The 12,274-nt window shown below is 52.5% G+C and overlaps 1 protein-coding gene across 3 annotated transcripts in view; it reads right to left on the reverse strand.

Moving 5' to 3' along the window:
* The window catches only part of POM121 (POM121 transmembrane nucleoporin), a 58,392-nt gene that overhangs the window by 36,653 nt on the left and 9,465 nt on the right, over window positions 1-12,274 (reverse strand). The window contains exon 1 of one of the 3 annotated variants that reach the window (XM_066333091.1): window positions 44-177. The exons of the other annotated variants lie outside the window; for them this stretch is intronic. Coding sequence (XP_066189188.1) covers window positions 44-61 — 18 coding nt within the window. The 5' untranslated portion in view covers window positions 62-177. Of the gene's footprint in view, window positions 1-43; window positions 178-12,274 lie in introns of those variants that run through there. 3 annotated transcript variants of the gene reach the window in all.

Consider the following 12,274-nt stretch of genomic DNA (forward strand, 5'->3'; position numbering starts at 1 on the left):
GGACGCGAGGGTCCCCGGGGGGTGGCCGTGGCCGCGCACTTACCACCTTGCCCAGCTCCATGGCGGGGGCTCGGGCCGCCGGCTGCGGGCTCAGCTCAGCTCAGCGCGGCGGCGGCGCCCATGGCGGCGACCCCGCGGGGCGGCGGCGCTGGAAGGTTCTGCCGGGCAGCGGCGCGGGGCCGGAGCGGGGCCGGGGTGAGGGGGGCGCGGGGCGGGCTCGGGGCACGCTCCCGCGAGGGGCGACACAGCAGGAGCCAGGGGCGCGGCCGCAGCGCTCGGCCGGAATAACAAAGGCGCTCTCGGGGGGCGGGCGCGGAGGGCGGCACGCCCGGGGGGCGTCCCGCAGAACCGCCCGCCCACCCCCGCCGCGCTCCCGCGCCCCCGCGCCCGCTTCGGGCAGCGGCAGAGGGTGTGGGGTGGGGGGGGGGGCGATGGCCGGACGGTGGGCGGGTAGGCAGGTCCGCAGCCCTCGGCGCAGGCCCTCCTGCCCTGCTTCACCTCCGGCCCCACTGATAGCTGCCCGCTTCATCCCCTGCACGACACCCACCCGAACCCGTGCCCCACTGCCAGATCTGCTGCCCCATCCCATGACTCCTGCCCCATTCCCTGCCTCATCCTTTGTACCACCTGTACCCTCCTGCTCCATCCCCTGCCCCATCGCCTGACCCTCTATCCACTGCCAGACCCCTCTCTTACTCCCTCTCAGAATGCCTGTCCCTGTGTCCACCCCCTGCTCCATTCTCTGCCTCTGGGGCATATCTCTGTGCCTGGGGGTGAAGCTACACCGGTGGGTCTGCCTGGGACCCTGTCTGACCAGGGTTCCCCTGTTGCAGAGCCCACTCGGCTGCTGGCATCTTAGTTCCAACAACAAAAGCAATTAAACCAGCACGGTAATAAACCCCTGGCCCAACCCTGTCCCACAGGCAGGCAGACACGGCTAGCTGACTCCCATGACCACCCTGCCAAGGGACAGGAAAGCATCCAGGTAGGAGGATTTTGGTTTTTCCCGGCTCTTCCTTGTGCTCAAGGAACATTTTCTGATGGGAGACGCAAAAGAAACCCAAACAATTCTTCTATCGCTCAGTGAATCTCCTAAAAGCAACCCCAAAGCACTGCCTGGGTCCTTGGCTTGCCGGCCAAGGAGAGGCTTCAGAGCCCGAAGAACAAAGTGCTGCTGCAGGGCCAGCCCAGCCAACACACTAATCCCTGGGATTACTGCAGTCTAGTCATGGCTCAGTCACTTACTCCAGGATGGTGACTTGGCCTCTCTTAATGAGATAAAAGGATCCCACATCCCTGAAGGCACAGAGTGCTGCACCCCTGCACTCTCTCAACACCCAGCTCCACAACCACCCAGTTCATCCCAGCCTTGGAGGAGCTTTTAGGGCCAAGTCCAGACTGTGTTTTCATCAGGAGGTTGTTAAAAAAGCCCCTGTGAGATCGCTGGGTTGGACAGATGGATGGAGCACTGCTCAGCAGCACTGCTTGTCTCAGAGCACACAGCTCAGTTTTTTTGCTGGACTAAATCTGTTCTGCTAGACCAGATCGTTTCAAGAAGCAGCCAAATTCCTTCAGGAGCAGAGTCTGGATGCTGCTCTGAGCCTGGGAATGAGCATGGATCAGTGCTCTGCAATCAGGGCAAGCATCTGCCTCTACTGGGGGTACCTGCTCCTGTCACAGGTGCCATCACGGGGCCAGGTTTTGTGCCCTCCCCGCAATGAAGCCCCTCAGTGAGCGACTCCTAGTGGTGTTCTCGACATGAAAAGTGAGAACTTGGGTCCTTGCTGTGCAGCCCACCCCCCAGCCTAATGCTTCCCCCATCTTAAAGGGAACCTGGAATTAATTAATTCCCCTTTAGCTGGGTTTAGTACCACTCTGAACTCAGTGCCATGACTGCTACTGCCAGCTGCCCCAGAATATCCTGGAGGTGCAGTGCAGAATTTCCAGGGCACCATCTCCAGAGTCGTCGAGAAGCCAAGCCAAAGCTTACAGAGGCCACGGTGCTGCAATTAGCACTTGGTCATCAAGTATTAATGGCTCATTTGCATAAAGAGACTTTAAGGCCGGTATGTAAAGAGCACAGCCAAAATCAAAGAGGATCTAGACTAAACCCACATGCACAGGATGGATGGGAGTTCCTCTACAATGCCACCTGCATGGAAAATAGCTTCTAAAAGAGTAAGCAGGATACATCCATTTTGTCGTAGTTACTGTATGACATGCTGTAATGGCACTGGAAGCCATGTGCAGCCATGCCAGACTGCCCCCCATCCTCCAGTCACAGGCTTTGTGCTCCCAGCATCCCTACTCAATCCCTCAAATTAAAATCAACTCATCATCATTATCCTTATTTTTCCAAATCAAATTTTCAGACCAGCTCTCCCCTGAACAAAGTGCTCAGCTCAGGGGGAAAGTATCCAGGGTCTCCTGCAGAACCAGGACATACAAGTATTTGAGGCCACAGCTGCAGTGTGGTTCCTCATGGCTGAGCTGCTCCAGGCAGCAAAGCCCAGAGTTTGGACACCCCCAGGAAGCACTCTGAGCAAAGGCAGAGAGCTCCAAATCCACCTGGCTTCACAACATGGGGAGGGAGATTCAGACAGAGGGCAAAAATCAGAGCCAAGGCGGCTCGAGGAGAAAATCTGGAAACTAATTTAGAAGCAATTTTGGGAGGGTCCTCAGAACAAAGGGGAAACCCCAGTTCCAGAGAGGCCAGGAAAGCTGGAAGCACCGAGCAGGAATGACAGCACCAAATCAATACAGGGCTCAAGAAAGGTTGGTGCAGCCTATGGGGACAAATCCCACCACTTCAGGGATCCACTGCAGTGGAAGAAAAATTTCATGCTCTCCCCAGCAGAGTTGCTTGCTGTAGTTCACTGCATCATTATGAGGACACAAGGGTGGAGAGGCATTCCTGGCTCCGGTTGCTCTTGGGTTATTTCCAGGGGCTCCTGTGAAGAGTGGGGAATACACAGAGTATCCCAGTCAGATGTGCAAACCCACATGCTTCATCCCAGGCTCCAGCAACCACTCCAGGGCTGCATCCTATCTCAACAATTTGGAATGCGCTTGCAGAGGCCCTAGCAAGCCTCTCCAGGTGGGATGGAGAGAATTAGGAGGGAATGCAATTATGGGGCTGCTGCACAACTGCAGGGCATCACAGGCACTGCCTCCATTGGGGTAGGAAGAAGCCTTTCCCACAGGGAATAGGGAAGGCAAAATGAGGGCTGCTTCCCTGGAGAACCAGGGGGGAGGCAGCTCCTTGCTTCACCCTGTCCCCTGAGGGCCTTCGTTCATCATCCTCTGGTCTGATCTGGAGAGGTGCAGATCCCTCCTCTCCCCCTGGCTGTACTGAATCTCCTTGGGTGCTTCACTCCAAGCCCCTTTTCTCCACCCTGGAAGCACCCTCCACCCTCCTGTGGCTCCATGACTCTCCTGCCAGTTTCCAGGATAGTATGTGTGGTCTGGATCATGATGTATGATAAAAGAAGGGACATTCAGCATCTTCCCCCACCTGCTGGAGGGTCTGCAAGCAGCTTTTAAACTCTATTTCAGCAATCACCTCCCATTAAAATGATGGGAATTTGGGTAAAATGTCTCAGCAAGTGTGGCCTTTTGTCATTGCAGCCCAGAGAAGCTCCTTGGAAATGCCCTCTAAGGCTTTGGCTTTTATTGCTTTTACCTCTCTGATTTCTGTTGGACCAAATCTCTGCCTGAGCTGATGCTCAGGACAGGAGTGGGAAGCCCGGCCAAGCAGCTTCAGGGAGCATTTATGTGCCTCTCAAAGGTCTCCTTCCCTCTTTTTTCCTCTCCTTCTGTTCATTTACCAGGTCTAAAAATACTCCACTAAAAACCCTCTTCCCCTGCAGCCGCCTCCCTCCTGGATGACTAATAATATCTGTTGCTCCTTCTTGATCTCTCTGTATTTCCTGAGTCTTCCCCAAGGGAAGGAACTAAATCAGGGCTGTGCTCTCAACCAACTCTTTGGATTCAGACTCCTAAATTCATCTTCCTCAGAGAATGGGATTTTTTCCCAGCTCTTCCAGTGCAGCAGCTGTTTAAACCCACCTTCCCCTGTTCACAATAAACTAATCCTGCTCCATGGCTTACACCTGCCCAATGCTGCTGAAGCGTTGTTCTGAAATGGGAGCTCCATGATCCTGGGATTTTCAGAGCTCTAAGGAGAACAGCAGGTTCACTGGGAAAACCACCAGGCACTTAGAAAACAATTTACTGACTGTTTTTTCAGGTTTCAGCTCTTTCCAGCGGCTTTCCAGCCCTGGAGCACTCCCTTGGGGGATGTGCTGAGGAGGCTGGGTTAGGCTGGGTTTGGTATCTGGTCTTTGGAGCTGGATGAGCAGCATTGGCTGGGTGAGGACCTTGCATTTTAGGAACACGGGGTGAATGCTGGGCACTGAGGGTGTTTGGGACAGTGGGACTTAGACAAAAAACCCACCTTGCTGTCACCACATTGGTGGAAATGGCTTTTTTCCCCACTGAGTGGGATGTTAAAACACTGTAACAGGGATCAGCTTTCCTGCACTGCTCCATGTCTTTCCCAAACAGAGCCAAGACCTGCACCAGGCACCCTCCCCACTGCCAGCACCGTATCATGGATTAGTCAGTATACAGGGATGGAACAGTACTGGCAGAAGCTGGAAGTGTGATGAGTTTCTCTGGACTCAGACACTGTAGTACAGCCAAATCCCTCAGGCTGATCCCAACCCACTGTGATTTTCCAGAGATCGACTGATGAACAACCTCTGAAAAACCCTAATGCTGACACTGGTAATGTAAAAAATGTCCCCAAACGGTCACAGTCCTGGTGAACCAGCTACTTCCAGCCCCAACCCTGCATTGCATGGAGGCAGATTTAAAGGTTATTTGGCTGCTCCAACACTTCTGGAAATCCCCCTGGCCAGCTAATGCACAAATACCTTTGCAAATCTTGATTTAGGAAAAATATCTGCTTGGGAGCAGTGCTTAAAAAGCTCAAGGCCATTTTCAAATCCTTGTAATGTTGCAGTTTCCTGAGCCTGTGAAAGTGAGAGGAAAAAGCAGATCAAGCTGAAGCAGGCATGGGGCCAGGGCTGGTGGCTGTGCCCAGAGCTGTGCCGGCATGGAGCAGACAGCCCAGGGGTTATTTCAGCACAAAGCTCCCCCAGCTGCTCACCACGACTGGACCAGCATGGAGAGGAGTGAGGAGAGCAGCCCTTCCACATCACCCCAGGCAGGAGATCCATGAAGGGCTCCCAGGGCAGACCACATGATTCCCCATGTACAGAGAGGTGCGGGTGAAGCTGCTGCCAGCCCAGTGTGTGGGCAGGAAGCTGAGTCCATTATCCCTCCTGCCTTTACAGGAAGCTACTTGGTTGAGTTGTCAATATAGAGATTTTCTTAAAAACACAAAACAAAACAAACAAAACAAAAAACCCAAAAAGCAAACAGAAAAAGCCCACCAAAAAAACCCCAACAAAAAAGTCCAACAAAAACCAACGAACCAGACAAACAAAAAACCCCATAAAACCAAAAGACCAATGGTTTTATGGTGCCATTATTGATCATTTGGTATTTTTAGCTCCTTTTTCAATCCATCCCTGTTGGTGTTACAGCAATTGCACAACCCTGTGGAACACGGCTCACTGGGACTGCTCCAGTGAGCAGAAGCTCAGAGAGCAGCAATACAATGCCAATGGGATTAAAAATGCAAGAGGGAAAGTGAGAGGTGGGATAAGCGTCATCCTCCTCCTTACTGCTTCGAGCTCCTGCTAATGTAGCAAAGAGACAGGTAGATAGATTCTCCCATCCAAAGGCAGATAAAACTCACATTTCCTACCTGCTGTGGAGAGCTGGGAACCCACAGAAAGGGTTAGACTGAGTTGAGTGGTGCCATCAATGGGCTGGAAGGAAGGAAGGAAGGGCATCCAGAGGGAGCTAGACAGGCTGGAGCAGTGGGTCCATGGGAGCCTCATGAGGTTCAGTCTGGGCAAGGGCAAGATCATGGACTTGGGCCAGTGCAACCCCTAGTGTCTGCACAGACTAGAGAAGTCTGCAGAGATCCCAGAGGTTTGTGAGGATAAACACCCTCAGCATCTCTCTCCATCCATGGGGTCATTTACCCCCGCCAATGGCCCCCCAGTGTTGTATTTTTGTCTTCACTTACAGGTCCTCTGTATCCTGGATCCACTGAGTCCATAGTGATTCAGTGTATTCTACCATCACTGTTTCACAGATGGATGGATGGATGGAGATGACCCTGTGGAGGACTGGGGGATTCTGGCAGGTGATAAATCGGACAAGATCCGGCCATGGGTGCTCATAGCCCAAAAAGTCAAGCATCTTCCGAGACCCCCCTGGAGCTGTCTGCACCTCTGGGGTCCCAGCACAGGACAATGATGTTAAAACTGAACAAGGGTGGGGTCAGGTTAGACATGGAGAAGAAATGTTGGACCATGAGGGACATAAGGGGCTGGCACAGGTGAATCATGGCAGTGGGATGTAAACCTGCACACTTAAGCTCTATGTGACAACTTGCTCATCATTGCAGATGTCTCCTGGGTCCCCTGTGGACCCATTCTTACATGCAGGTTATGTGGGAACCCTCCTAGCAACCCTAGGCTGGCTCTTCCTTTGCACATGCACAACATGCACAATGCTCTGCTGTGGTGTTGCTTCCTCCTTGCCTCATGCTGACACCACTGAGATGAGCCAACGCCCAAAAGAAGGAAACAGGGTCAGCAAAGGAGACAGCTGCAGTGGAAACTGGCTCATCCTGCCTCCATCACTGCTCCCTGGGCTCACAAGGACTGGAGCTCTGATGTCACCCACCACCTTGCAAGCCCCAAAGTTTACAGGGGTCAATGCCCCCAGCAGCTCTCCTTATCCATGGGGATGTTTACCTTCAGCCATGAGCCCACTGAGTCCCCCATCAACAACCCTCAACTTTGTCCTCCTTTCTCCACTTGCAGCCCTTCCATATCTGGATCAGTGTCACCACTGATTCAGAAGATGGAAACCGCAGAATCCCAGAAGCATTTGGGTTGGAAGGGACCTTAAAGCCCATCTCATTCCACCCCCTGCCATGGGCAGAGATCCCTTTCACTATCCCAAGTTGCTCCAACCGCTGTTCAACCTGGCCTTGGGCACTTCTAGGGATGGGGCAACCACCCTTGCAGGGAAGAATTCCTCCCTAATACCCAAATCAAACCTACTCTCTTTCAGTCTGAAGCAATGAAACACATTTCTCACTCATTTCCTTTTAAAGTTGCCCTGTAGACTTCATAAATGGGGAGCTGAGGTTTCACACAAAGCACAATGACAAAACACATTCAGCATCTGCCCTTGGGCACCTTCCTCCCTCCCCCAAAGTATAGTGAGGCCCTCATGAATCTCCAAACATCTGCCTTAGGTGATCCTTCAATTGCCCCATCAGAGGAATCACTTTATCTGTTTTTTAATTGCCACTTGAACTAAGACAGAAGAGCCTGACAATGCCAAGTGTGACGCTCAGCTCAGTGCCCAGCCCATAACCACTTCCAAGGAGCTTTCCAAACCTTCTCCTGAGCTTTACATCCATGCAAACCCAGACAGGGGAGCAGGAGGCTGTGTGGTTGCTCCAGTACAGGCACACATACCTCAGCACTTCCCGCAAGTCCTAAATGTGAAGTTTTGTTGCAGATGCATTGCAAAGGGGGAACAAACTTGCCTGAAATGAAACCACTGGATGCAATAGGTTGGGAAATGCCACAGCACGTGTTCTCCCTGCACTAGACCGCGTCCTGTGAGGTCAGCCCCTGCCTGCAGTCCTCTCAGCAGTGCTGGGGCTGTGGGTGCTGCGCCTGTCTCTGGCTAATGGGCAGCAGCCGAGGTATTTATAGGAAATACGCAGAATACTTCCAGCCTAGGAACAGTTTCGAGCCCTGAGCTTGTTCATATTTAAGTGGCGGGTGGTTGCAGGGGGAGGTTGGAGCAGAGCACGCAATGCTGGCTCCTCCCAATGCTCCCACATGTTTGGCTGTTTGCTTTGGCCCCAGAGGCCAGTTCCCAGCTCTCTTCCCTACCCTGGCTACCGAGATCCTATCCAACTCCCCGTGTCTCAAACAGCTGCTTCCCAGAAGGACTCTGGAGCCATGGGCTCTGGACAGCTGCTGGTTTGCAGAGGGGCCAAGGGCTGGTCCTCCCTCTCAGAAGACCCAGTGAGATCAGGGTGCCCAATTCAGTCCAAGGGGAAAATGCTGGAGCAAATAGATGTCCAAAGGACAGATAAAAATTATATGGGAAATTCCCTGCCTGGCATCCCCTCATATGCACCAGTGCCAGGATGAAACCCTGTGGGTTAACCTTAAGGGCTGGACCCCTCTGCTCTAGAGCCAGGCTGAGATACCTTGGGGGCTTCACCTGGAGAAAGCTCCAGAAAGACCTTAGAGCCCCTTCCTTTGTTTAAAGGGGCCCCAAGAGAGCTGGAGGACTTTGGACAAGGGCATGGAGTAACAGGACAAGAGGGAATGGCTTCCCACTGCCAGAGGGCAGGTTAGATGGGATATTGGGAAGAAATTTATTCTTCCCTGTGAGCATGGTGAGGCCCTGCCGCTTGTTGCCCAGGGAAGGTGTGTCTGCCATATCCCTGGGAGTGTCCAAGGCTAGGCTGGGTAGCGATTGGATCAACCTGGTCTAGTGGACGGTGTCCCTGCCCATGGCAAGGGGTGGAGTGAGATGAGCTTTAAAGTTCCTTTCAAGCAAACCATTCCAGGATTCTCTGCTATGAGAGCTCAAGCTTACCTCATGCTCTTTTAAGGGTCCCTGCTCCCGTGTCCAACACCTCTCCAGTGCTTGTGGCTGCTTCTGCCACAGGTGATGCTCCCGCAACAGCCCCTTAACTTTGCCTGGCTGAGTGCACCTGCACGCTGCCTGCTCCTTGGGTGTCAGAAGGGCCTAAGGAGGCAGCAGGCCTGGACCAGAGATCTCTGCTGCAACCAGGGTGGAGGCGGAGGTGGAAAAAAACCTGGCACATAATGGAAACTGTGTTATGTGTTATTGCTGCCTGTCTGAGATGATCGAGGAGGGAATAGGCAGGCACAATTCCATCCAAAAGGCTGCAAAATCCCTTCTTGAGATATAAATATTTGGTTTTCCTTGTGTGGAAATAAACACCACTGGCTGGAGCACTGCCAGCATAACCTTGGGCTCACCCAGCCCAAGGAGAAGGGTTGCACTGTTGTGCTTTGGCCAGCCCCACCACCGAGGCTGGAGGAGCCCTAAGAGCATGAAACCCAGCTCTGGGTGTGCGAAACATGCCTACTGGAAGCATTGGGAAAATGGATGGGAGGCACTAGGAATAAGCACAGACGACAAGAAGCAGCTCCATCGGGAGCTTTTCTAGTGGCATGGGATGCTCCCTGCGCTGGGAGCCACTGATTCCCCAAGGCATGGGGGGCATCCTCCATGTGTAATTCCACAGTGGAATGGGCTGGGCATGGAGGGCTGTGCCTGCCACTATTCCCTGCCCCCTCTGGCCCTACCAGCAGGATGATACATCTTCCACAGCAGGATGAAGGCGGGAAGAGGGGTGCCTGAAGGGCTCTGCAATCCAGGGATGCCCCTGCTGGAGTTCATCGGGGCAGAGGAAAAGGCAGCCCGAGGATTTCCATGTTGTTCAAGGAAACAGGAGGTTTGATGTGGGAGGGAAATCTCTGCTCTCTAATGCAAATCACAACGTGTGGAGCACACACAGCGCCATCGATGCTGGCAGAGGGGCATATGGGACACCCAAGCATGAGGAATTTGCTCTGAGAGACACTAAACACACCCAATTTCCTTCTTTCCCAGCAATTCAGCAGCTGTCAGCCACTGCCAGGGCAGCGCAGCCCAGCCCAGGGCACTCTGGTCCTCACACCCCAACCCAACTCCTCTGCCTCTCCCCAGGCCCATCCTCCTGCCAGGGAGATACTGTGCTGGGAAGTGACAGGGTTGGGTGGAGCGATACATGGACAAGGCTCCTGGGACACAAAAACTACAGGAATCTGAGTGGCCTCAATGAAGGTGATGGATGGCCCAGCCAGGCACCAGCCCAAGGACCTTGGGAGCTGCACCCAGTACTGTGGAGAAAATCCTTAATGTTCCAGTGATGTTCCAGAAATGAGGACTTATTTCTTTTACATTTTTGATAAATAAAGAAAAATGTGCAAGAAATCTGCTGTATGATATTATCAGAAACAACCTAGAGTGTCCTGAGCACAGCTCATCCACCACGACCAGTTCCTCTGCGGTACCCTGGTGAGGCAGAGAAAAAATCCATGTGGGGACAATTGGTGGGAATTTCCAAATGCTGCTTCCTTTTGGAAGAGCATATTGAACCGAAACACATGACCAGGAACATTTGCAGGGGAAGAAGCAAACATCCAGGTCCTGAAACACTCAGGTTGTGGGACGAGCCGGGGATTGCTGTGAAGGAGCTGAGAACCATCCTTACCCTCCAGGGCTGGGAAAGATGGAAATACCCATGGAAGAAGAAGCAGAAGACCTCACCATGGCTACACACTGTTCATAAGATGCTTGCCATTTCCCCAAGCAGAAATCACAGCACTTCTGCTGCATCTGGAAAGAAAGAATCCCTTGGAGGTGCTGGGACTGGGTACCAAAATTTGCTTCTTTTCCAATGAAAAGGCCTGACAGACTTCATTCCTCTGATGGGGTGAAGCATTCCCACTATGTGAAAAATTTTCCCTGCAGATGGGAAAAGAAGTTGGATTGCAACTGCTCCCAGAGTTAGTGAATGCTGCAGAAAAGGAGGGAAAAAGGTTAAAATTATAAAAGATCTAACAGGGACACTGGCTAATTGTCATTTCCATGTGATGGCCGATTAGAAGAAAGATTGGTTCTGATTTGATCCCAGAATTATTTTTCCCTGGCATGTCCCATTCCCAGCTCAGAGAGATGCTGGTGCACACAAATGGCACTCTGGAGGCTGACAGACAAGGGGCAGCAGGGACCCAAAGTGGTTCTGTGCTAAAAAAAAAACTCTCAGAGGGGAGACTGCAGTTAGGGTATGCCCCACAATGGTATCCAAGTATTAAGGGATTAATGGAAAAGTCTAGATGTGACACAGTTAATTATAGCCTACTCCTATGGGAGAGAGGAGCCGAGCCCAGGATGCTGTGCCAGGGCAGCTCTGTCCATGTGCCCCTGCCCCAGCATAGCACCACAGCCAAAATCCCAGATAATAATGGGCTGGAAACCACAGGTTTTGTCCAACAATTTCTCGTCTTTCCTTTGCTCTGTTTTACACATGTCCCTGCTGCTGCCAAAGCTTTGCTTCCCTCCCCATATGCAGAAATTGCTGGATATTTAGCCTGAGTTGCTTGCTCACCACTCAGAAGCTTTGGCTGGTACCTGATTGTTCCTCCATGCCCCAGACATTACTAATTCCTCAAGGAGTTCTCCTGCCAAACCAGCTGTGTTGAGGGGCGAAATTACAGAAAACACAGGCAGGGCCGACAGACCCCATTTGCCAGGAAAATCATCCCAAGGGGGCTCAGTGGCTGGTATGAGGGCACTGGAAATAAGGCAAATGAGAAAGAAGACCCAATGTGAAGAGAAAAAATGTTGATGGTTCCCAGTTCCGTGCCTGTGGCAATGGGACCCTTCAAATTTGGACATTTCAGCTAAAAAAAAAAAAAAAAATCTGGAATGCAGAAGCAGAGAGCAGCCCTATTTCTAGTTGTGACTCCTCCCTGTGTGCTTGGCCTCCAAGACGACTCAGAAACTCAAGGCACTTCTTCCTGAGCTATAAAAAGAGCTGGAGTGGGACTGCAAGAGCCAGGAAGACAAACAAGGGAGTAGTTTGCCCTCCTGTCGAGGACATAGGTAAAGTCAGGAGATGGTCTTGCTCAACCCACCTTTTGAGGTGTCCCCCAAACAAGGAGAGTTATGGGGTATGGTAGAAATTCCAGGCTGGATCCCACTGACCAAAATGTTGTCTGTGGCATGTCCCAAGGCACCGCACCACCTCCCACCCCTCCTGTGTGAGGAGAAGGGCTAGGACTGGCCCCATCCATCATCCCAACACAATTTTGGGTTCCTTGTTCTTCGGGAGGGTCAAAGGTACCATTGTGATCAGGGACAGGGCATGGAGTGTCCCCTGAGAGCACAGGGTGGAAGGAGCTCCACCAGCAGCTCCCCTTTCCTCAAGCTGCTGAAAGGGTTAACAGCCTCACCCAACACTTGCTCCATGAATCCCAGCAGGACAGGATGGACTATGCATGTTCCAGGTGACCAT

The sequence above is a fragment of the Sylvia atricapilla genome, chromosome 20, assembly GCF_009819655.1.
Source record: "Sylvia atricapilla isolate bSylAtr1 chromosome 20, bSylAtr1.pri, whole genome shotgun sequence".
NCBI classification, from domain to species: Eukaryota; Metazoa; Chordata; class Aves; order Passeriformes; family Sylviidae; genus Sylvia; species Sylvia atricapilla.